The 26,342-nt window shown below is 37.0% G+C and overlaps 1 protein-coding gene across 3 annotated transcripts in view; it reads left to right on the top strand.

The window, feature by feature from the left end:
* Window positions 1-26,342, top strand: part of LOC132380147 (forkhead box protein K2-like) — a 112,300-nt gene that overhangs the window by 55,794 nt on the left and 30,164 nt on the right. The window contains exons 6-12 of one of the 3 annotated variants that reach the window (XR_009507654.1): window positions 9,517-9,692; window positions 13,661-13,945; window positions 15,040-15,243; window positions 19,109-19,702; window positions 23,461-23,512; window positions 24,610-24,756; window positions 26,092-26,141. Coding sequence is in view for 1 of the 3 variants with exons in the window: in XM_059948765.1 (XP_059804748.1) it covers window positions 9,517-9,692; window positions 13,661-13,945; window positions 15,040-15,243; window positions 19,109-19,305 (862 nt within the window). In the remaining 2 variants the exon portion in view is untranslated. Of the gene's footprint in view, window positions 1-9,516; window positions 9,693-13,660; window positions 13,946-15,039; window positions 15,244-19,108; window positions 20,299-23,460; window positions 23,513-24,609; window positions 24,757-26,091; window positions 26,142-26,342 lie in introns of those variants that run through there. The other 2 variants (XR_009507655.1, XM_059948765.1) reach the window with 2 other exon arrangements.

The following is a 26,342-nucleotide window of genomic DNA, read 5'->3' as shown; positions in this document are numbered from 1 at the left end:
CAGTATAACAACTAGTTTGCATAGTATTTACATTGCATTAGGTATTATAAGTAATCTAGAGATGATTTAAAGTATATGGGAGGATGTGCGTGTGTTATCGTGGATCGGGATTGAAAAAAATCGGAAGTTCTCTTACACCGTAAGTCGGAACAGGTACATCCAGTATTATTTAGCGTCAGTTAGTCAAACGTTTGTCTTAGTATATAGTATATATTTTACCTTTCTATGCATATAAAACACTTAAAAACATATGTTTCAGTGCCGGGCTCGGGAACTTTTTCCCAAGTTCGATCCAGTGACAGACCGCTATCGAGTGCGCTCTCCACCATGCCGGGTTAATGTGAGGATCAAAAACTCAAAATCCCAAACCCCAAAACCCAATAATTAAACCACTGCATTGATTAGTAATAATTGTAGCTTTCATCGGGGCACAGCCTTTCTCACTTTATCCATTAAAATTGTTCCAGTTGTTGACCAACTGTAGCCTAATGCTTTTCCAATGACGGAGGCGTTTCACCTCTTTCCGATCGCTTTATTATTTCCACTTTATTTTCAATCGCAATCGTGATTATTTTCATGAACAGAAACACTGCGGATTCAGATCTCTGCCGGTGGGTCCTAATGTCCACTGCACTGAAACAGGTTGACTAAGGGACTTGAGCATCCACGAATTTTGGTTTCCGCGAGGGGTCCCGGAACCAATTCCTGGCAGATAAGGAGGGCCGACTGTACATCAATATGTTGGGACCAGGTTAGATCCTCAGAGATCTTGACACCCAGGAACTTGAAACTGCTCACTCTTTCCACTTCTGATCCCTCTATGAGAATTAGTATGTGTTCCTTCATCTTACACTTCCTGAAGTGCACAATCAGCTCTTTTGTCTAACTGACATTGAGTGCCAGGTTGTTGCTGCGGTATCTCTTCACTAGTTGGCATATCTCACTCCTGTACACCCTCTCGTCACCACCTGAGATCCTACCAACAATGGTTGTATCATCAGCAAATTTATAGATGATATTTGAGCTGTGCCCAGCCACACAGTCATGTGTTTGCAGAGAGTAGAGCAGTGGGCTAAGCACACACCACTGAGGTGCGCCAGTGTTGCTCATCAGCTAGGAGGATATGTTATCACCAATCTGCACAGATTGTGGTCTAGGAAGTCAAGGATCTGATTGCAGAGGGAGGTACAGAGGCCCAGATTCTGTAACTTCTCAATCAGGATTGTGGGAATGATGGTACAGGTGGCCCCTGTTTTTCGAACTTTTGCTTTACGACAGCTTGCTGTTATGAAAGACCTACATTAGTACCTGTTTTCACTAACCAAAGAAGATTTTCGTTTTTACGAAGAAAAAGACGCCTGCTTCATGCATGTGTTTACCCCGAGAAAGACTACCGTGACCATGAAGCCTTGTGCAGTCAGTTGTGTGCTCATGCGTGTACGTGCCGATTTTTTCTTTTTTCTCTCTCTCTCTCCAAATCAATTTTGGCTCGCTGTCTTCCCAATTTTGATAAGTGAAACTACACTGTACATACAATATTTCTGCTTTATATAGGCTGTATATTTATCACATCATTCCTGCTTTTACTATATGTTAGTGCTATTTTAGGTTTTATGTGTTATTTGGTAGGTTATTTTTTGGGTCTGGGAATGCTCAAAAAAATTTCCCACATAAATTAATGGTAATTGCTTCTTCGCTTTATGACATTTTGGCTTACAAACTGTTTCATAGGGACGCTCCACCTTCGGATAGGGGGGGGGGGGGGGGGAACTGAATTAAATGCTGAGCTATAGTCGATGAACAGCATCCTGGCATAGCTGTTTGTGTTGTCCAGGTGGTCCAAAGCTGTGTGAAGGGCCATTGAGATTGTGTCTGCCATTGACCTATTGTGGCGATACGCGAATTGCAGTGGGTCCAGGAGCCTGTCCACGAGTTCAGTTCAGTGATGACCAACCTTTCAAAGCATTTCATCACTGTTGATGTGAGGGCTACCAGGCGATAGTCATTAAGGTGCCCACATTATTCTTAGGCACTGATATAATTGTTGCCTTTTTGAAGTAAATGGGAACTTCTGCCTGTAGCAGTGAGAGGTTGAAAATGTCCTTGAATACTCCTACTAGTTGGTTGGCACAGGTTTTCAGAGCCTTACCAGCTACTCCATTGAGACCTTATACCTTGCGAGGGTCCACTTTCTTTAAAGACAGCCTAACGTTGGCATGTGAGATGGAGATCACAGGTGCAGCAGGTATTTCACAGTTGTAGTTGTGTTCCCCCTTTCAAATCCAGTTGAGAAATCGTAGGCCTCACTAACATATTTGTAGTCCCTATTGACCAAAAGTTGATGCAAGTATTAGCAGCTGTCTCAACAAGAGCAGATAGATTTTGTTCATTTGTTTCTTAGCTAGCCTAGGTGTCCTTTCTAAGTTCAGTATTATTGATGCTGTAGATATGGTTGTTTATGCAGTGGCTTATTTCCTACCTCCACTTTGGCCATTCCTGCCATAGTGGCCAAACCAAGTTATAAGTGTAGTAAGCTTTCCTCCATTAGCACTACCTGATGCGCTGCACATTTTCTGTCGCTCTGCATTTCACAGATTTTATCTTCCTTTATTTGTCTGCATTCTCCCATACCCCTTTCCAAGTATACACCCCTCTCCCCAAGTTTCCCCTCATGATTTTCATTTCATCACCATGGCAACAGTGGTCTTGCACTATCATCGACCTTTCCATTATCATTTTCTGCCCTACCCTGACTCTGTTCATCTGAAAATGAACTTGTTTTATTTGTTGTTCTGCTAAAAGGAATTAGCCTGAAATGTTAAATCCTGTTGCAGATATTGTTTGATCTGCTGTTTCCTCTATGTTCTGTTATTTTAGATTACAGTTATTTTACATTTTCTTTGGTTTTCAGTTTATTTCCTTTTTGTTTGCCATTGTTTTCAGATTTATTTTCCTGTCGTGAGCATTCCTGAATTATTTCAATAGAAATCTAGTTTTCATTTCAGTAGAAATGTATGTGTAATGTATCTTGGGGTGGTGGTGCTGGGGGGGGAGCAGTGGGAACGCATGAAGGAAATGTGTATCTAAAGTGAAACAATTAGATGAGGAAAATTCAAAGTGATAAGTCTATGAAGAGGTATTCCAGGTGAAAATCCATTTGGAATTTGTTCAAGCCTAACCTCAGGACATTAACTGAATAAACAATCTGTGCATGATTATAATGGACTGGTAGATTTGTTTGGGTAAGATAGTAATGGATTATCACCTGTAGCCATATTGGGTCAGAATTGACATGGTTTTTACTATACACATTGCTGTTACACGGTGTTCTAGTCTTTGTTTCTTGAACAGATGTAGATGTAGAAGCCACTGGTTGGTTCCAGTGCAATCATTCTTGTCTGCAAGCAGCATTTTTTTTTAAAAGTAACATAATGAAACATTTTGGATATTGACACAACATGGTAGAGTAAAGCTAGCACAACACTTTACAGCGCTAGCGATTGAGGTTCAGTTTGTGCTGCGGCCTGTCTTAGCCGTGACCACTGGTTCTCTGGTTTCCTCCCCCATTCCAAAGACTTGTGGGTTAGTTGGGTAGCATATACACAATGCTGGAGAAACTCAGCATCGAAGGAAATGAATATCGGTCAATGTTCCAGGTTGAGAACTTACTTCAGAACTGGAAAGGAAAGGGAAGAAGCCAGAATAAGAAGTTGGGGTGGGGGTGAGGGGGGAGAAGGAAGAGCCAGAAGGTGGTGAGTGAAACCAGGTGGATGGGTGGGTTAGTGAAGAGTGGGCATGCTATGAACAATGGCAACACTTGCTAACAGCTCCCAGCACATTCTCGGAATCTGTTGGTCATTGATGCATACAACACACTTCACAGTATGTTTTGATGGATATGTGACAAATAAAGTTAACTTTTAAAATGTTTTGGACTAGTTTTGAAGAATAACATTTATTCTGTTTTTAAAGCTTTTTAAAGAATGTGAAGTTGTTATTTCAATTCCCCATCCTTGAATGGCAGCAGCCTTTACCGCTAAGTATTTGTCATTACTTATATGTCAGAACTTCATTCCACACTTTGAGAACTACTACATCAGTGCTATTCTGCAATGCAAAGTAACATGCACTAATTTTAAAAAAAAATTGATACTTTATATAAATCAGAATACAATGATAGGTATAACTCTCAGGTCATGGTGATCACTTGATCATGTGGAAAGCATTTTTTTTATTAAGGAATTGTTAACCAAAGTATAGATGTCCTTCACCTTCAAAATGTTTCACTAATTCTTCATTTGACTTGAACACACATTTATTGGCAATACAGATAGGGATTGGGACTATGGGGAAAAGACATGTTTTATGTGCAGGTTTGTTGCAGTACAGTGAATGTTTGGATATCTGTGACAGATTTTATTAGAAGTAACAGTGTCTTCAAGGATATGTACGTGCACTGTTCTGGCCATAATCTTGTTCAATTTTTGACAAGACCATTCTTTGTCGAAAATCCTGCAACTTAATCCTGAAAAGATTAATCTTGTTGTTCACCAGGGTTCCCATGGCTTTGAAAGTACTGTGTTTAAGGCCAAAAATGGGATTTCATTGTATGTATTGTTGAACACTGATATTGTGACAAAGTTGAGCTATTGTACTGTTTGATTACTCCAGCACAGATTAAATTCCAAAATATTCACCTTCTTTGTTGTAACTTATTGAGTTTCCAGCTGTTGATGTCTTGGTGCTTGAATAACATCAAGGCCTGACCTCTGGAAGTTGAGGCTAATAAATACAAACCTGAGCAAAGTTCATATGGGAAAGTTAACTGTTTTGCAAAAATGGTCAACTGCATAGGTAAAGCTGTGCTGGCTTTTCCACCATCATCCACTAGCTTCTGATTTCTGGATGATTTGTTTCCACGTCAATTTCTGAGGTTCCAGATGACCAAAGTGTGCTACAGTTATTGCAAAAGATTGTTGAAGGGGTAAGTAAGTAGATTGAGAAATGCTGTATTCCTTTTAGTTATGTTGCCCTTTGATGTAAGAAGGCCAACTCAAAAATGCCATCTTGATTTTTGGACAGTTGAAGGGGACCAGAGTCAGAATTGGGTTTAATATCACCAACAGATGTGATAATAGAAGATTTTTGAGAACATCTTCCAATTTATTTTTCTTCTGCCCACCTAGTAATCACTGGTTATGACAGTTGAAATTGTTTTTTTTTCTGGCCTGTGCAACAGTGAATTGCATGTAACTGGGTCTTCAGTGCTGAGAGTTAGCTGGGCAGAGAACAATGAGATTGGTTTTCTTTTCCTGCAATGGGTACTCCACCTTACTATCAGTAAATGATATGTTGGTCTTCTTCGGAAGAGGTCTTGTATAGAGAAACAACATTTTTTTTCCTGATGCAGAGTTTCAACTTGAAAGGTCAATGACTCCTCCTTGCCTCTGTTTTGCCCTACCATATGTTACTCGATCTGCTGAGTTGTTGCTCTAGCAGATCATTTATTGCTCAACTGTCTTCCACGATGCAGGACCTTGGTCAGAGCTTAGCTGGAGGATTGTGTTATCTCTAACTAAGAATGGATATACTTGCCATAGAGGGAGTACTATTAACCTTTCACAGACTGATTGCTCAAATGTCAGGGCTATCATATGAAGGGCAATTAAGTCTCAGAAGAATGAGAGGAATGCTCGTTAAAATGTACAAAATTTAGATGAGACTCATCAGGCTCGATAAAGGAACAATGGTTTACATTTGGGGATAGGGTCGGCTTGGAGTCTGCAGCTGAGGTAAAAAGCCATTTAGGACTGAGGTGAGAAATTTATTTAGTCTAAAGGTATTGAATCTGAGGAATTCTGTCATGAAAATTGGTATTTATAGTTATGGAGGTAGCTAGATAAAAGGCATCAAAGGATTGAAGTATTGGATCAGCCATGATCATATTAATCCTGGTCCTGTTTTGCTTCTTGGAGAAATATACTGCCATATTTGTCATGCAGAATGCTAATTATAAGAGTTGGGATAAAATAGACATCCATGTACTATGATTTACTGCAAACAAAATACATTGAATATTTTTTTTCATATATATAAAAAGTCAATTTATATTGCGGTTGAGCAGAACAAAAGACAATATGCCATTTGATGTAACATTGGGTTACTTTGATGCTTCAAAAGTGATGAACTGGCAAAATAATATGGAGGTTGCATTTGAGGAAGTTTACTTAATTAAGGAATTAAGAGTGAATTTTTTGAGAATATACTGTGGCCCTGAAAAGAAGTAATAAAGCGACTATGTAGTTACAGCGCAAAGGCAGAAATGAGAATTGTCAAATGGGCATTAGTAGAATGCGGGGGGACCTCAAGGAAACATTTCAAATGTTGAAAGGCATGTACAGAATGGATGTGGCAAAGTTGTTTCCCATGGTGGCGGAGTCTAGTATGAGAGGACATGACTTAAGGATTTCAGGGCGTCCATTCAGAATGGAGATTCGAAAAAAAATTTTAGCCAGAGGGTGGTGAATCTGTGGAATTTGTTGCCACGGGCAGCAGTGGAGGCCGGGTCATCAGGTGTATTTAAGGCAGAGATTGATAGGTATCTGAGTAGTCAGGCATCATTTATGGTGAGAAGGCGGGGGAAAGGGACTAAAGGGGAGATTGGGTCAGCTCATGATGAAATGGTGGAGCAGACTTGATGGGCCGAATGGCTGACTTTTGTTCCTTATGGTGTAAATTTTTTAGTTTGCAGTTTCATAGAAATGGATAGAAAAGAGCAAGTCAAGAGTTTTCAAGGATGAAATGAACTCAGAAGGCTGAGGAATATGAAAAAAAATTAGATGACACCCAGAAGGTGTCATGGATTGGTGTGCAAAGGGGAATGAAAAATAATGAAGGCGAAAGATATATTAAACAGTGAAATTAAATCTGATTCTGAAGATAACTGTTTACACTGGTAACAAAAGATGCAGAACTTTTTGATCTAATTGTATATTATGTTTAGGAGTATTTGGTAGCAAAGGAAAAATGTTCCAGATTACAGTTGCTTTACAAAGTGAATTTAAAATTATTTAGACAGAAGTAAGTATACCTGATCCATCAGAGTCTAATATTGGATAGCTCTGCACCATATCCATTAGCCTGTGGTTTTTGAATTGAAAGAGTGAAAGTGAGCTGTTTGAGGAAGCAGGAAGCAGTTTAACGTATCTGATCTTGTTTTTTTTAATAAGGTTGCAATGCGTTGGTTGAAAAGTGGTACAGTGGTTTCTGGTTGATTGGGCCATTGGTTAATTGGGAGTGGCTGCTTATTTAGAATGTTTGGAAAAACACACAGCTAGAATTTCTGCCTGCCAATAAACCATCTTTAGTGCCACTGGATATGGAATTATAACAAATTTATAGATGTTGTATCGCAGGTAGATGGTAAACCATGTTCTCAAAGCAAATGAAGAAAATCTACTGACATTCAACAGCTAAGGAAGTGACAACAGTTAACCTGTTACAGGCAGCACAGTTTGTAACTGATGGTTGGCAGAAATTAGCAGTAAGACAGTTCCGAACTATTTTACTCCCCACAGTTTCAAGCATCCAGACTTGGAGATGCCAGGAGTGAAAAAAAAGAAACAATTTCACTGCAAGTTAGGAACTGCAAAGAATGTGAAGGTGTCAACAATCATTTTGAATGTTGCAGTGAAAAGTTAGATTTGGAGGATGTAATCGTTGAAGCTATTGTATGAAAACACCAAGGTGGGAAATATGAAGATGAGCAAAGTGAAGATGACACTTCTGAAGTTGAGCTAGTGTCAACACAGGATGTCAGGAAATGTATTGTTGGATTATGACACTATGTTGGAGGGCAATAAAGGCAATCCATTATCAGTGCCTGCACTGATTTGATATGCTGGTTGATAACTATTAGGAACTAATGCAGTTTTATAGTACTGTAGTATTGGTAGTGTTCTGATTTGTTCTGTATTTCATTTAATTACATAATCTGTTACTTAAATGGTACTGTTTTTTTAATATACATTTCTAATTATTTCCATGAAACTTCAACTAATTGGAGCACAGCCTAACTGGGCCCAAATTGACCGGTCTTGATGTGTCCCAATTAACCAGAATCCATTATATTATTATGCGAGTCCCTTGGAGGAGTTTAGAATTAGAAGTTGATTGTTGAGATACCTTTGTCTGTCATTTATGATACAAATTTGCTCTAATCTTGGGAATTGCTTGTATTTTTCTGTATTAAATGTGCCAGATCTGGGCCTTTTTGATGGAGATTAATTACTAAATAGCAGCAACAGTTTCCTGCTTGTTTGTTCCATTTGGTCAGGTCACAAAAAACATCTGTGGTTATTTTAGTTACTAAATCAATGTTGCACATGTTACATTGATGTAACTGTGAGCTCATTCTGAAACATTTCAAATTATTGTACATACATTGAATTTTATTTGCACAGAAGAGATGCTACAAACCACAGTGAAGTCATTTTTTTTTGAAAATGTTTGTGTGGCGACTTGAAAGAGGAAATGAGTTTTCCTGTGCTTTCCAAAATTGCTGTTCTAATTTTCAGTATGGAAGCATACTGCTTGGATCAACAGACTTATTTGTGCCACATATGAAATTTTTAATGACAATTCATAGATGCCCTTGAAGGCTTTATTTCACCGTGGGATTCAAATATTGCTGCTCACAAACTACCATATGCCTGGGCTTGATAGCTTCGAAGGTGCCAAGGTACTGAAGTGGGCTAATTTCTCGGATTATAGGTTCAACTAAATTTAACTGACTGTTTTAAATAATAAAATATTCCACTAAGCACATGGTAAAACGTAATTTCTTGGTTCACAGTCATTGTATAATTGCGACGACACTGGTGCCAAGCTGTATGGGTCCTAATGCCCTTCCTTTGGACAACATCGGTGGTGTGGAGAGGGGAGACTTGTAGCATGGGCAGCTGCCAGTCTTCCATACAATTTTGCCCAGGCTTGTGCCCTGGAAACTTTCCAAGGGGCAAATCCATGGTCTCACGAGACTAACGGAGGCCTACATACATACATAATTGCAAAGTAGCTACAGAAAGCTTGTGTGCTGATCCCTAAGTTTTAATTTCTTCCGGTATCTTTACAACAAAATTCAATTGTTTAATCATTGAGTCTAATGTAAACCTTGGTGAAGGTACTACTGCTGTTAGTAGAAGTTAGTGCAAAAATTGTTGAAACTTTGTTGTACATGCAATTTACATTCCAGGTGACATTCTGATACTGATGTTGACTGCTTGTACTGGAGAATAAAGTTTGATTTAGCTGGACCTAATGATCTTGATCTGTTTCTGTCTTCAGCTCAAAATGGCTTGGGGGGGAAGAGGAGATGATTAGTATGTATGTTGGTAATTTCAATTTTAGATACAAGTGATAAGTTAATGGTTTAACTTAAATTTCAAGTACCTTGTTTTGGCTTTGTATTTACTTAAAGAGATTCTCACTATTTGCTTTCTTCCCCTTCTACCACAGAAGTGCACCAGCTTCTCCAAGCCACCCCGGTGTGTTTTCATCCCACTCCAGTGGTGTTCAAACCCCAGAGAGCCTGTCCAGGGAAGGCTCTCCAGTCCCCACAGATCATGAATCTAGCACTGTGCAACCTAAATTAGCAGTAATACAGGAGGGAAGATGTGCTCAAAGTGCACCAGGTGAATGCTCGACACTTCCAAGTTTATGCCTTTTTAAGTCTTTTAGGCTGTGTTTTAGGCAGTGGAAATTAGGTACTATTAACTTTACCTGTTTTTAATTCAGATGTAAAAAAAAATGTTATTGTGTTGGTTGTAGCACATGGAACTTGTTGCATTTTTGTTGTTATCTAAATAGTAGCTGACACGAGCTACAATCTATAATGACTTGAAACAACTCAATGTTGTGGTAAAATCTTAATTTCATGTGCTATGATCATAGAAATAATGTTACATAAAACTGAGGATAATCTGTTTGTTTGGATAACCTATTTGTAAAAGAGGTTTTTGAGGTCTTGTTAAGTCATCCAGGTGCAATCAAGCCCACACATAAGCTGTTAGCTCTATCTTTAAATCTTTGACATTGAAAAGAGAAATACACTTTCTTTTAAAAACAGACTGTCATTCCTTTCATTATGCCAAAACTTCAACCAATAAAACAAAACCTGGCCGGTATGAAAGGGCTGAGGGCTTCATCCCTCTCAAAACACATTGTATATGTATAAATTTCTGTACCCCTTTGAAGCCTAATCTACTTCCAGCTTTATAGAAAAGATTGCCTTATGGTTATCCTGACTCCATTGTTTATAACTATATGGGTAAAAAGGTTATTTTTATCTACAGCAAAGATTTGTACTTCTGCTGTATTCCCAATGATATAAATAATGGAAACATTGAGAGTAAAGCTGAAGAAGTACGAATCTTTGCTTTTTTTAAAAAAAATTGAGAAAGTCAAAATCTCCTATTGTACTTTAAAACTTGTTTTTGTTTAATTGCAGAATCAATAAGCAGGGGATCAAAGTTACATCATCTGCGATTATTGCTTAGAGGAAATGTTCATTTCTAATACAAAAATAGGTGCAGGGAGGTGGAAGAGAACTAAGCCTTTTATTGAATAATGACTGGAATGATTCTTTAGGGAAAAAGGTCACTTTCTCACAACTAGTTACAGAAATGTAGGGTTTTTTTGCAGTCTGTTGAAAAATGAATTTTTTTAATGCAAAAATTCTTCATAGCGGTGTTTAATATTCCTACATTGATCATGGAAATTTACTCTAGTTGACAAATCATTATCCATGTCTCAATACTCATTGGACTTGTAAAATTTATGAGAGTCATAACTTCCAACAGTCAGATGGTCATTTTTCAGGAAATGCTGGTAGGAAGCAAGCAAGAAATTCAGTTGCATAATAGACCTTTTGGAACATTAGCTTAAACAGTCCCTAAAATTGTGATTTGGATCCAAAGAGTATAATTCGGGCAATTGCAATTTTGATTATATGTAGAGGTTTTGCTATTGTCATGTTCTTGCATGGAAGCATTTTCCTCCCTGTATAAAACTTGTGATGTATGATATGTAGCTGCTTTTTGTTGTCATCTAGAGTGCATTTTGCCTGCTTGGCTCACTCAGTTCTTGGAAGTTAATTGCTGAGTCAGGTTCCAAGGCAAATGACAAGTGATTAATGATTTCATTGATCTGCAGTTCTCATTGTACCAGCAAAATGTTGTTCTTGGGTTGCTTTGAATATACGTGACTTCCAGTTGAGTGGGATTTGTGCAGCAAATAACTACTGTTACTATCAGTTCTGGACACTGGTGCTGCTTTTTGTCTGCTTGGTGATCTCAGCACTGGTGGTTGTTTATCTGTATACTAGAAATCTGTATTAAGTAGTACAGTAATACAAGTCAATCCAACTTGTAGAATTCAATTACTATTGATCACGTGAATAATTCATAAACAGTATACATCTTAAAGGGGATGCTTCACCATATAATTTTGTGATTTTTGCTGGTGGAGTGGTGGAAGGCGGATTTGGCCATGAACCCAATCTCAGGGCTCTGAATGTGCAATAACTACTTTTTAAGATTGGCAATTTGGCCAGTTAAGTAATTTTTATATATCTTGTAAGACAGAGGAACTGAACAAAGAGAGTATACTTGTGCAAAGGGGTAGATTTTTGGTGATAAGAATTAAAGCATTTAAAATATTTGTGCATGTCCATAATTAATTTCAAATTATATTATTTGAATAGTGATGCTTGTTATATTACTTAAGTAGTGTTTGAAAGTGATCAAATTTTCAATAACTTGGTGAACCCTTGGTTATTAGTGACACACTGTGTCATTAATTAAAACTCCAAATGCATAGAGCTTTTCAAAAAGGATGCAAAAGTATTTCACGTTTCATATTTAATGAAAAATACACCTCCTCTCTTGGTACAGAGTGGAAAGCATACAAGGCCTTTGTTAGAGGAAGGATAATATATTAATCACCCACGCAGAAAAAGGTGAGCAAGGTTAAGTTAGATCAGTTAGAAAATACTTGAATGAAGCTGAAACTGAAATTTACCAAAGAATCACGATCTGCAGATTGTGGAATTAGCACCAACTGAACACAACCACCGCAGAAGTGAATTTTGTCCCTTACCAATCATGATCCAGATCAATGGTTTTCAAACGCTTGTGTATGACGCAAAATCTTGGAGAAGCTCAGTTTTTCTGAGCCCCTTTAGTTTATAAACAAGCTAAACATGCTAGGCTGCCCAGTTAAGTCATCTTATTGTGGAAAATTTGATGCGATAATAAGTTCCATATTTGCAATCAAACTATGCATGTAAACTTCTGAAGATCTTTTAGATTGATAGATAATATTTGAAATCCTATTGGGATCCTACCATGGACCCCAGTTTGAAAACCTCTGATCTTGAGGGGAGAGGAGGGGAAATGAATTCAGAATGCTACTAAATCAAAAGTTCATATTATAAGAAAGGGAAAGACAAGTGCCTCCAGAACCTTGAATTGATAATACCTTTTCTGTTGTTGATGGTTGTTCTGTCGACTTTAAGGAGTTTCCCTTTAAGAGCCTTTTAAACCCTTATTTTTGCTGTCATAAATGAGATACAGTGGAGGACGAGGCAGTGGTCTTTCCTATCATCAATATTTTTAAAAATAGTGCTTCAATATTTATCTTAATATAAAACACACACATTGTCACAACTGGTCTTGTTGATAAGCAAGCTAGTTAGTACTGCATAAAGCATTAGATTGCTAGTTTTGCATAGATATCATCCATATTACAATGCATTTCAAACTTTGCAGTTTGCCAAATATAGGTTCACCAGGAGGTATCTTGTTGGCTCCAGATTTGATGTTTTTGAAAATAGCTGCAAGTACTCAAATTCATCTTTGATATTGGCAAGATCATCTTTTCAAGCAAAGAAGAAACTTAAGCCCTATGAAAGCTAATCAAGCTGTAAAGGGGAAAGATAGCATGTTATGTATCTAATTCTGTTCGTTATTTTGTTTTACATCAATACTTTTAGTTCTTATAAAAAGAAGGATTTGGTGAACAATAAAACGAGGAGCGAATTGGGATGTAAGAAATCTGTGATGTACTTCTTTTAAATGCAGAGCCATAACCTCAAATCTTAATGTATATCATTGAGACATTTTGTAATTTTTCAGCATCTTCTGAGACATGCAGTTGGATGTGCCTTTGCATAAGCATTGATGAAACTCGGGTTATACCAAAATTACACTATGGGGCAGAGTAAGATTGTCAAATGATGATGTTCTTTGAAGTTTATAACATGTCAATTTGCACTGGGTAAAATATTCCAGCTTTCACCAAAATGTTGAATATTTACTAAGAGATGTGCTTAAACTAATTTGACTATTTCAAAGGATGTTTTTCAAAACAAGATGTTTATGTTGAGTACATTTATGTGATATTTTAGCCAAATTTATTATTTTGAGTAACATGGTGCTACCTGGAATGACCATTTCAAAAGATGTATTTTGTGGACATCCCAATTCTTAAAAGTATGGGAATTAGTTTACATTTTTATTGCAATTTTGTATATTGTTACATGATTTGAAATAAAAATGAATTCATAATAGAATTAATTGTATTCCTTTTTCCTAATTTGCAGGATCACCTATGTCAGCTCAGCCGGTTTTAATCACTGTGCAACGGCAAATTTCACAGTCTATGAAACCAGTTACGTATACAGTAGCCACCCCTGTTACATCAACATCCCAGCAGCCTATGTTGCAAACAGTTCATGTGGTTCATCAGATACCTGCTGTATCTGTTACTATGGCTAGCCTACCAGCAAACAGCTACACCGTAGCTAACCAGTCAGTTGTGACACAGGCAATGGTTAGCCAAGCCAAAATGGAATGCCCAGAAAATGGAGAACAAAAGGAAGTGAAAGGTAATGTAAGTTTGGACTTCCAGACACTACAGCTTGATGTCCTTAAATTATTAGTACTAGGACAAGATGAGCATCATCATCTATGTAATGACTTGATAAACTTGCAAAGAATGTGTCATAAATAATTAGGACAGAAAATGAAGATGTAGTGAAATGATTGTTAGTACAGAATGCAAGGAGGAGGTTTACTTAACATATTAAAAGCTAAACAAAATTGAATTTGGTATAAGGAATCACCTCAGCATTACTTGAGCTGTCTAAAAAGTGTTCTCAACTCTTCTGCCATCTTTTCCAGTATTTGTAGTTGTAATAGTGAAACTTGCCCTACCCCTGTGGAAGCATGATTATTATATTGATAAAACACACTATTTTCATACATAGGCTTTTCAGAGTTGAGGCCAAAATGGATCAAGGAATACAGCTGCAGTTATTAACAATAAATATAAAACTAACATTTTACGATTGCGTCTGCTGTGATGCAATTTTCAATATGCACTGCACCCCATGCATTTGAACTGTTAAATTAAGATGCATCCAAGCTTGCTCTAAGCTGTAATTTCAGAACCCATTGATTAAACTATTTGACAGATGAGATTCTTGAGCCAGGCAGTACTTACTGAAGTTTAGTGATATCATTGTTTTCAGTTGCAAGGTCATTTGTAAAAATAACTAAAGAACCTTGAAATCACTTCCAGTGTTGATGAATTAATTCTTATAACATTTTTATAACTGGTATTTTTAATTCCCTTTTGATAAAGAGAAATGTATTCTGGTGACATTTTTTTAAAGCATTTTGGGAAACTAGATGGAAAACAAATTCTATTATCCAGTCCAAACATCCATTTGACAGGTCTTGATCATTTGTAACATTACAAGTCAATGTCAGGATTGGCTCTATTAATATAAGATGGTTATAAACTCCACATTACCATATCTTCTTGTTGGCATCCAACATGATTGTAAAGCATTAAAATAACTTTTTTTCATAATTTCAGTGCAAAAACAAAAGCTATTTGATCTGGATATATCTTAATTTGAAAGATTGAGATTGTTCGTCAGACTTCAGTTATTCATACTTTACTTCTGTTTCACAGTCAAAGTGGAGCCTGTTTCAGCAATTACACCAATAGGCACTGCCAATCGCTTCATTCAAACTTCGCAAGGTACACCCATACAGACAGTTACTATACTACAGCAGGCTCCTCTGGGCCAGCACCAGTTACCCCTTAAACCAATTGCACAGAATGGAACACATGTAGTACCCATCTCTTCGGTAACACATGGACAAGCTAATACTGGTAAAACTATTTTTTTATTCTTTCTTGGCATGGTTAAATGAGAGCAAATGTTTCAGTATTTATTTTAATTGTGAATGTAAGTACTTATGGTTTGTCATTTTTATCAATAAACTCTCTTCTACCCAACACTTATCCACCCCACTCACTGAATATAAATATTCCTTAAATCAGGAACAATCCTGAATAGATTGTTGCCTCCCATCTATGCTTCATTAGATTTATATAAACATCTGAAATGTTGTTTGCCTTATTTCAAATAATTTCATTGAAGCCTTATCTTTTGCCCTTAAGGAAATCCTTTGATCTGGGTTCAAGTTCACTTGCAGTATTTCAGTACTGGCTTCAATGAGCTTTGATTGTTGAAACCAGTGCCAGAGCTATTGTATGTAAGAAAATTGGTTTACCTTGGGGGAGCATTGAGCTGCATCCTGTTCTATCCTCTTCTAATGTGTACATGCAGCAGTTGATGGGGATTCCTAGCTGAACTTAACTCATCTCATAGATACTGAAACTAAATATACCACATCAATTCATCAGCTGTGATAATTAACTCAACAGGCCATGAGACAGGGTCGCCTGTACTAGGTCAGCTTGAAAGAAGAAATTCAGTCTTATAGAAAAATGTGCTGTGGACATTGGAAGCAGTTATTTTGCGTACTTATGGAGAGAGATGGTCACTAAACAAAAACATGAAATGGCTGTAAATGAAAACCAAAAATACTGGAGATAATCATTGGGCAAAACAGGTTATGGGTGAGAGAAACAGGTACCATTTCAAGTCAGTGACCTGGGAAAAGAGAAATCCAACGAATTAGGTTGCAAGGGAGTGGTGAGGAGAATAGAAGAAATGTCTTTAATAAGCTGGAGAGCAGGAGAGACTGAATGATACAGAAGGTGATGCTGGCTGAGACAGCTTGGTGAATGCATGTTAATCATAGCTGACTGAACAGGAGATGTAAATAGAAAATAAGAACTGTGGAAATGTGCATTTGTGCTGCAGTCGAGAATGCAGGAAACTAGCAGGTCTGATAGCTGTGGGGAAAGGAAAAACTTGATTTATAAAATGGAATACATCTCAGAGAGGAAGAGAAAGGAAATAACATAGCAAGGCAACTAGAAATTAGAGTTCTGCTGAGAAGTAAACAGTCTGGATTTGTTTTCTTCTGGTTGTAGAAGAGACCAGACCAGAACACTGAATGCAGTATGCTCATTTGGAAGAGAATTGCTATTTCACCTTGGAAAGTGTTCAGAAACCAGGATGGTGAGAGGGGAATGGGTCAGAAGGTGGATGTTGCATTGGAAGTGTTTCTGTACATGAAGGAATAAACCAGTGAGTTACTGAAGGAATTGTTCCTTCAGAATACTGGAAAGGGAGGGTTTTGAGTGATGGTGAAAATTGGACCAGTAGTGGACTATGAGTAGAAGTTTCAGGAGCCCAATTGGTTATGATGGAAAGGAAACCATTTTGGTGTGGAAAATAGTAACTGCATTGATATAATAGATTTGAAAATATCTATCTAATAATTATGTGCTATAAAAACAAATTTTGATACGGGCAGAAAGGAAGATAAAATCAAGGGATGTGAAACTAAGAGGCTTAGCTGGATGAAATATGAAGAACTTGTTTTCTTTTGGAGATTAATGCTTGTTAAAGGGTAGTTTAGGGGACACAAACTTGCCCATAGTGGTGTGTCTGAAATCCCATGTTTCTGTTGAATCATGATCCAACTGTAGGGATCCCGCTGAGTTAATTCTCAATGGCAGGGATAAATATCAAACTACTGCACAAGGGGTAACAGTGTATGATTTTCAAACTGCAAGGAGAAACATGCACCTAGAAGTTACAGTCAGCAGTGATACCCATCACCTCAAGAAAAATAAAACTGCAAATGTGGAAATCTGCTACTGGAGATTTGTTGGCTGAAAGCATTTCCATCAGTGGTGATGGGAACCAGCAGCATCTATATGAAATATTTATCACGAGGGAGTGGATTGTGCAGGTAGCAAGTTCTTGAGTTGTAGCATAGTGATTGTTCATCAATATAACTTCTGTATAAAGCAGAAATGTGAATTTCATCGGGACAGCTTTATTTTGGCTGACATAAACATAATGAAATGTAATAACTTGCCATTTTATTTGTTTCTGGTGGTATTTATTGAAAAGCCAAATATTGACCAGGGCATCGAGAGAATTCCCTTGCTTTTCAAATTTTGCTATGAGGTCTTTAGTATATAAAGTGAACTACAGATGTGGCACCTTGACCCCATAGTAATGCATTTGGCTGCATTCATGAGTATTCATATATAGTTAAATAACAGTTAAACTTGATTTATTGACAAAATTGAAAACTGTTTTGAAAATACTTCCCAGAGGAGTTGAATATAAGGATAAGGGGCTTAATTCAATGCTAACTATATCCAGTGACCTGCTGATACCGCATTCCTTTGTGAACTTCATCTACTGAATTTTGGTCAAACATTTACATAATGTCTACAGTACATGCAGTATAATTTTAGATGATGTAAAAGATCACAATGGTTTTCTTAAATAGGTGAGCAGTATGGCAACTTCAACCTATCTTTTTTAAGTACAGTACAACACAAATGCATTGTGAATGTTTATGTGGAATTCTCTTAGTGCACACATTGTTAGTTGATATGAGAAGTAGTCTGGTGAATAGTTTCATTGGCTAAAAGATTATCAAAGTGTTTGATCTTGATAACAGAAGAGAATAGTTTGAACCACTTCTTAGCTTAATTATTCTAATGATAAATATTTTGACGCATAAATAGATCAAGTACAGTTGAACATGTTTTACAAGCTTTTTGTGGAGTGCTAAGGCTATATTGTTTTTTGATATCAAGACCCTAAACTGCAATCAATAGCAAATTAGCTGGTGGTTGACAAAGATTGGTCATATTGTCAAGGTACTCATAGTAGTAAGACTTACATTCTTGAGGATTGTGGAAGATGAATCAAACTGCTACTGAAAAACAAGACACTTTTCAATCAGGAGCAAGTCAGCCATGCTTGCTGCTCATTTGCACTCTTCTGTTCAATTATCAAGAACCAAGATGAAGCTGCCCATCAAATTGAGTCTATTTACATCTGTGTGTGTATTTTTCTAATTGAAACTTGATAGAATAAATTCACTCCATATGTTTACATGAGAATACAAGATGCTCCATTATGTTTGCATGAAAGTATTTCACAAAGCTTGTGCCTGAAGGTCTAATGTTTTGCAGTTTTCTGTTCTTGCCTTTTACTGCAGAAGATTTCCCAAGACTAATTGAAGTTTGACTTACTACATCAGAATCAGAATCAGACTTTAATCACCAAGTACCTGTGCACATACAAGGAATTTACTTCTGGCAGATGTTGTCTCTCTGCTCATAACAATAATAATGATAAATATAAATGAAAATATAGATCATACATACAAGTAGTGCAATCCAAGTAATAGCTGACAGTTAACCGGCAGTTAACTGTTCAGCAAAGTGACCGCAGTAGGGAAAAAACTTCTCCGGTGCCTATTAGTCTTAGTCTTATTATACATGCTGGACCAGTCAAAGCCTGAAAGAAATAAATCAATCTGTTGTGGCCTTCATTAAAATTAGATCTATTTGAATTTATCATTTTCAAAATCTGCTTTCATGTTTTCTGCATTGCTATTTAATGTTAAGCATTAAGATGAACAGCTGTATATAACTAAATCAGTGTATGAAATTGAGCTATAACATTGAATCAAACATTTTATATTGTAGGAATATATAAATTAATGTTAATAAAACTGTTAAGACATACTTTGTAGGCCTATATTATGAGTCAACCTTGTAAATATCTGTACTGTTCTGTTTCTTCCAGCTGCTGCAAGCCCATTGCACATGTTGGCAACTCATGCATCTGCCTCAGCATCCCTTCCTACAAAGCGCCAAAATGGAGATCAAGGAGAGCAGCCAGAGATTAAACGTATCAAAACAGAAGATGGAGAAAGTATACTTGTTGCTGTCAAAGTGGAAGCCCCAACTGTGGCTGCAGGTGTACAGAGCAGCCAGAACTAAGGATTAGGAGATGGAACGCAGCTAACCTTTTATCAATTGCAAGGTGCCAAAAGGACAAGCCTAACTCAATATCTAGAACTCCAGCATGTGTTGACTCGTTGGGGGTTATGGGGCCCTGTATGAGCGACTGTGAACTGCAGCACTGAGAAATGGGAAGCCTTAAAACACAATAAGTTAAAGAAACTGAACAAATTTACAAAGTAACACCCCTCATGAGAGGCTGTTCCTCCTGCTCAACTACCTCAGTGCTCACTGGGAAAGGAGGAGGTGGAGAGGGCCTCAGCTAGCCACACATCTGATACTTATGGACTTGAGCACACCAATGTGACGGCAGCATGGCGAGTGCTTTAAAGAACACCAATAACACAAGATTGTATGTTACATAAAGGGAACAAAGGTGTGGACCCATTTCCTACATCTGGCAGCTAGCCTTTAATGACCTACCTAATGCAGTTGTTAGTAAATATGCAGTATTTTGTTCATATGTGGAATTAGGATATTTTTGGGTGTTTTTCATTCTGTAGATGAAAATGGGGTCACTATCATTTCAGATCACTCCATTTTATATTTCAGAAGTTTTGGAACTACAGCTGTTTTCGTACGTAAATTTGATTTTATGTTCAGTGAAATTGAATGTAGTTATGTTTTTTTTAATACCCAATGGAGTGGTTAAAAGTTTACTTCAGTTTTGTTTGAATCCAGATAAAGCTAATTTACACCTGCAGATTTTCATATTTTAACAAATTCCTCATGAATTTAATCACTTTTTATTAATATCTAGTGAGCAAATGCTTCGGGTTTGCATGTGTTGGGCAAGAAGACAATGTAACTGAGCCGTTACCAGACCTAAATGAACATCTGTTAATTTGACCAGTGCTGCACTTAACTACTGCTTATTTGCTTTATTCGCTTATTTGTTACTTTGTGTTGACGTTGACTATTCCTGGCTTGGTTTTGCAGGCTATATTTCAAACTAAAAGAAGATAAAACACATTGCTGCAAATTGTTTATTTAAGAGATGGGGAGAAAACTTGCATATCTATTCTGGGCTATTGGAACTTAATAACTGTTACTAAAAGTCAAACTTAAGAATAAAAACATTTAAATATGATGTCCATGTACTGAGGAATACACATACTCAAAGTGGTAATGTGAAAAAAAAATAGTTACATACGCACACACAACAATTATCCGTAAGTTGGTTGAGCTGCTTGTGTCAGGAAAGTAATGTCCCTGGTGTTCTGAATTAGATGACTTCAGCTATAATGGGTTTCAGCTTTTTTTTGCCCTGTAAATCCAGGAATAGGATGAGGCTCATTTCTGATGTCTCAAAGTTAAGTAACCATTCAAAGTTCATGGCTATTTCGATGAGCAAAATACTTCATGCTAAACTAAAGTTGTGACTCAGTAGTGTAAATTTGTATTCAGTGTCATCATTATGATTTAAACATAGAAAATACGTGCAGGAGTAGGCCATTTGGCCCTTCGAGCCTGCACTGCCATTCAGTATGATCATGGCTGATCATCCAACTCAGAACCCTGTACCTACTTTCTCTCCATACCCCCTGATCCCTTTAGCCACAAGGGCCATATCTAACTTCCTCTTAAATATAGCCAATGAACCGGCCTCAACTGTTTCCTGTGGCAGAGAATTCCACAGATTCACCACTCTCTGTGTGAAGAAGTTTTTCCTTATCTCGGTTCTAAAAGGCTTCCCCTTTATCCTTAAACTGTGACCCCTCGTTCTGGACTTCCCCAACATCGGAAACAATCTTCCTGCATCTAGCCTGTCCAATCCCTTTAGAATTTTATACGTTTCAATAAGATCCCCCCCTCAATCTTCTAAATTCCAGTGAGTATAAGCCTAGTCGATCCAGTCTTTCTTCATATGAAAGTCCTGCCATCCCAGGAATCAATCTGGCGAACCTTCTCTGTACTCCCTCTATGGCAAGAATATCTCCCCATAGGTTAGGGGACCAAAACTGCACACAATATTCTAGGTGCGGTCTCACCAAGGCCTTGTACAACTGCAGTAGAACCTCCCTGCTCCTGTACTCAAATCCTTTTGCTGTGGAAAGTGGCCATTGAAGGAGTGGAGATTTGAGGCTTTCACTCGAGAGATTTTGGCAGTTGGACTGTGCAATCAAATCAATCAAGATTTGAATAGCTCAGCAGAAAGCCGTTGATTAGACAATCAAGATTTGAATAGCTCAAACTCAGCAGAAAGCAGCTGATTGGGCAATTGAGGTCAGGTGTCCAAGCAGTTTGAAAAGCTCAAACAAATAAATAGAGGGTTACCTCAAGCAGAGCGGCCTGTGGAAAGCGGCTAGTGAGTGAGTGGGCCAGTGAAGGAGTGGAGATTTGAGGCTTTGACTCGAGAGGCTTCGACGAGAAAAATTCTAATATAAGCCAGGATTGAAATATAATCAAACTTCAAATTAAATTAAAGGTTGCACCTTTAATTTCCGATCTCTACTCATTAGTTTTAGGCCAAGTGCTTACAGTATTTAATGATGAGCATGGATGGAAAAGAAAACTACCCAAGACAAGCTACTTTTCCTGCTTTCCATTTGTCCTAAGGAAAACAAAGTTGAATTATTAGGCCACTGGCTGTCATGGGTTGGAAAGACCCTTCAACTCAGAGGCATCCAAATTAGACTTGTTGGGTAGATGTACCATAATATGAACAGTCTAAATTCAAACTAGTTGTTCACAATATGCATGGTTTTAAAAAGTTTAACTCACTAAGTCTGGACTAGTGCAGAACTACATCAACTTTTGCCAAAATAAGTTATCTTGCTGGGACCTGAAGCAATCCCACAAGTAATAAGATCAGCAGGGTTTAAAACTATTATCTTAGTTACACCACTCATGCTTTTTCTAATAATCCCCTTCTAAAAAAAATTTGTGCCATTAACAGATTTTTATCTAAAATTACTTTAAAGCTGCTGAAGTATTCGGCTGCATGCCACTAATTTGCAATTAAGTATCATTCATTCATTTTAACAAAGGCAAAAGCAAAAGGTATCTTCACTTGCTGAGTGATCCTGTAACTTACCTAATCTTTTAGAGCAAAATGAAAATGTTGCCTGTTTCCATTACAACTGAGATTTATAAACTGCACAGCCTTTAAGAAGCAAATATATTACAATATTTAAGTAATTAGTCGGCTGTTGAATGTTATAGTGCAGAAGTGAGAATTAACTTCAGTTCAATCTTCTATATTGGAGAACATAAGCCATCTTGTTGCTGCTGTGCAAATGTATTATGTACATGAGGGCTGTGAGAGGGACTTTACAAAAACAAGTTTGTGTGGTAGGCCTCATCTGCTTCCATAGATTAAAGGTTCGTAACTAATAAGAACAAATAAAGATTTGATTGGAAAGTACAAATGTCAGTTGAAATCCAGCAATATTTCAAATTCTAACAATTTATATTGGAAGCATAGGAAAAAATGTGTGGAATGACTTTTTCTGCTATAACATTGTAAAGGCGAGTGTGTATTCCTTTATACTGCAATGCACAGGTTCAGTGTAATCATCTATCCCATTTCTCGTGTCTTTAAAACTAATTTGATCTTTGTAGGAATCTGGATTTGAAAATTAGATAATCAAATTACACCTATATTTCCAGGATTTCATCTGCAGCTCTTACAAATAATGTGTTTCATCTTCCCTTTCTTTCTTTGTTACCTCCTCCACCAAGCACACCTATCATTCCATACTTTATCAGGTCAGATCTATGTTGGTCTACGCACAAATGTAAGAGTATGCAAGTTAATTCTAGGCTTTTGTAGTACAACTCACTTCAGTCTTCAAGAGATAAGTTCAAAGAGTTTTCCTCCTTGTGCTTGGGTGTCTAAATCTTTTTACTGCCTCCCCTAACACAGTCAAAATCCTGAGTTTAGTGCATATTCCATCACGGCTCTCAAAGCTGGAGATTATTTTAAATCACATTTTATACTTGGAGCCAGCAAAACATGACTTTATCCTTCCAGCATGAGTTTATTCCAAAATTTATAACACTTTCATTTCTTAAATTGCTTTGAGTCTATTCAACTGATAACCATTGTTTGGTTAAAATATATATTCATGCAATCCAAGATATACAGAATGCTTTAATATTTTGGTATGTGTGAAAATAATTATTCTACAGGATCTTTTGAATATGCGTGGAAAAGGTGATCATCCAAGCAGTGTGCTGACTGGTAGGTATTTTGATGTTTATGGAGATGTTATTTTGTACAGGAGAGAGTGGTTTAGTATGTGGCTCAAGATATTTGCACATTTACTTCCTCCACTGTGAAATTCTGTTGTCATTTTAAAATGTTCAGATTTGTTGTTCTCGACTGGAGGAGGATTAAGTAATGAATAGTCCAGAAGCATTCTTAACACAACTGTATGGTTGCACATTGCTTACTTCCAATCATATAAGAATTTGTTAAATGAAGTTAAGGCATTTGTGAATGGAATGTAGAACATTGAGGCTGAATGATAGAATGGAATCAAGCCTATTCACCTGTTGTCTGGATCTGAATCTGGCTTAGACGACGTTAAGTTCCAACATAATTAGTGAAAGGGAGTTGTGATCTTCCTGGAGAATGTAAACCCCAGAGGACAATTCGAAAGCTGCCACAAGATATAAATTATTTAAATATGAAAAATGAAATTTTGTTATTTGATGTTGAACACCTTTTTTGCAATGGAAATACTATAAAAGTTCCCTTTTATTCATAACTTGGTTTGTTCCTGACAACTAATTCCTAATATCAGCAGACACCCTAAAGTTTTTACTCTTTGGTGTACACATCCTAGAGTATATGATTATTAAATATGTGGATCATGTTTTATGAAGTAGTTGCTTATTTATCTCTGCAACTGAAGGTTTCATTTATTAGTACTGGGAATTGATGTTTTATAAAAGACTTTAGTGTCTGATGGAGTAAGCAGTGAAAATTATGATGTGGAGTTAAACACTGGACACTTCTCCACTTGACTTAGCCACACCTTTCAGACTAGAGGCTCTAAGTTGGGGCATATGGACCTACAATTGGATATTCACATGAATCTCTAGTAGATGTGCGAGGGTTCTTCTGGTTTGTTGAGAAGTCATCATTGAGATCAAGAATTTAATCTCTGAAGTACCTCAAACCATGGTAATTCTCAAGAGTTGCTAGAGACTCCAGGTGAAATCCTTAAGACTCTTGGATATGAAAATAGTGTTCATGTGCTGTTGCTGCTTTTATAACTTGAAAGACGTAACAATACATCTGACTATGCTTTTTTCAACTGGAATATACAACAGGCTTTAACAAGACTTTGGGTCTCATTGGATTCCTCCCAAAATAAGAGCCAAATCTGATCTAAGTACTTACTCTGATAATAGCTGCAAGTGATTTCACTACAATGACTTATTTTTGGGAAGCTACATTTTCTCAAGAGTAAATAAAAGGTAAATACTTTTTGCATGATTAAAATGTTTGTTTAAAAAAAAGCCAAATTGTGCATTTTCCATTATTCAGTGGGTTGACACAGATGTTACCACTAAAAATAAATGTATTTTGTTTCTTTTGGAGGGAGAGTGGAGTTTTTGACTTGGAGCCAACTCCAGTCAACTTATTGAATATATAAAGGATAAAATTTCAGTATGATAATGAGCAATTAGAAACAAAACTTGATCTTTGATGCAGGGGCATGGTAGAATTAGCTGATCATCTTTAGTGGTTACAGTTACTCAAATCTGTCAAGAATCTGTGGATTAATTTTTGCTGGAAGCCCACTAGTTAACATTTTATGTAGTTTTTAAGTTGGTGCATTTGAAATGTATTGATTTAATGACCATTAGACCCATTTAAAACCCCTAGAAAGGCTTAACCTTTCCAAATCAACTTCCTGATGCAAATGTTTTATACATGGGAGAAATGGAAATTGCTGATCTGGCACAAATGTGGTGTACCAGTTGATGTATGTTGTAGAACTAACCTGCATGATTATGTTTTGCTAAGGTTCATTTCATATCAGTTTGCAAGGAATTGTATGCTGGTTTACACTACTCTACTTTTCTTCATAGGCTAGTGTGAGTCATTGAATAACAGACACAGCCGTTTAGTCTATTTTTAATCTTAATTTAAATTTTATATTAAAATTATATATATAAATATATATATATATAAGATATAAATTTTATATATATCTTCCACAGAGGGAAAGATTGTAGGTATTTGTAGTTTTTCCAATTTTATATACTTTTTAATCAGTCAATTGTTCATTCATTGATTTAATCGTTATACTTGCTAGAGTGGGTGCAAGTACTTTGGATTAGTTCGATGGGATGACTGATCCGTAAGACAACTGTTCCTTGACAAACAATTATAGATGTTAATGTTGAGCTGGCTTATACAAAGTTTAGTGTCCAGTAGCCATGATAACTGTTCTGTCTGTCTTGACCCCAGAAGCCTCAAAGCTGTGTGAGTATTGAATGGATATTCTCAAGAAAGCTCCATTACACAGAGTAGTCACTGAAATTTTACAGTGATGTTACCTGATGGTGAGTAAAGGAGACAGCATCAATATCAGAAATTACGTCTGTCCAGCAAACCTTTAAGAGCATCTCTCCTCTCCACCCCCCGCCCATCTAGTCCTGTTTCCAGAATGAAGCAAAACTAATTCTTGAAAGAGTAATATTGTTATGAACAGGTTTCAGAAATGATCAAGAGCTGCTACTCTTTGCATGAAGATTTCTTCTAAATTGAGATTGTAGTTCATGTGCTGCATCTTATTTTCCCAGGGGATGTGCCCAACACTGTCAAGATCATTTATTTCAAAAGGCCGTTGGAGGTGAGCTGGCCTTTGAGTGCAATAAACCATGTATTAGGTTATCTCTATGACAGGATTTTAGCCCAGCAATAATCACAGAATGGCAGAATATGTTCATGTCAAGTTAATGTATGGCTTGGAGTGCTTTTGAGGTGGTGATAGTCCCATTATACTGTACCAAAGTCCTGTTACTATTTTGCTGATTTCTTAAGAGAATGAGTT

The sequence above is a fragment of the Hypanus sabinus genome, chromosome 23 (assembly GCF_030144855.1).
Source record: "Hypanus sabinus isolate sHypSab1 chromosome 23, sHypSab1.hap1, whole genome shotgun sequence".
In the NCBI taxonomy this organism is placed as follows: Eukaryota; Metazoa; Chordata; class Chondrichthyes; order Myliobatiformes; family Dasyatidae; genus Hypanus; species Hypanus sabinus.
This window is presented reverse-complemented; position numbering and strand designations above follow the sequence as displayed.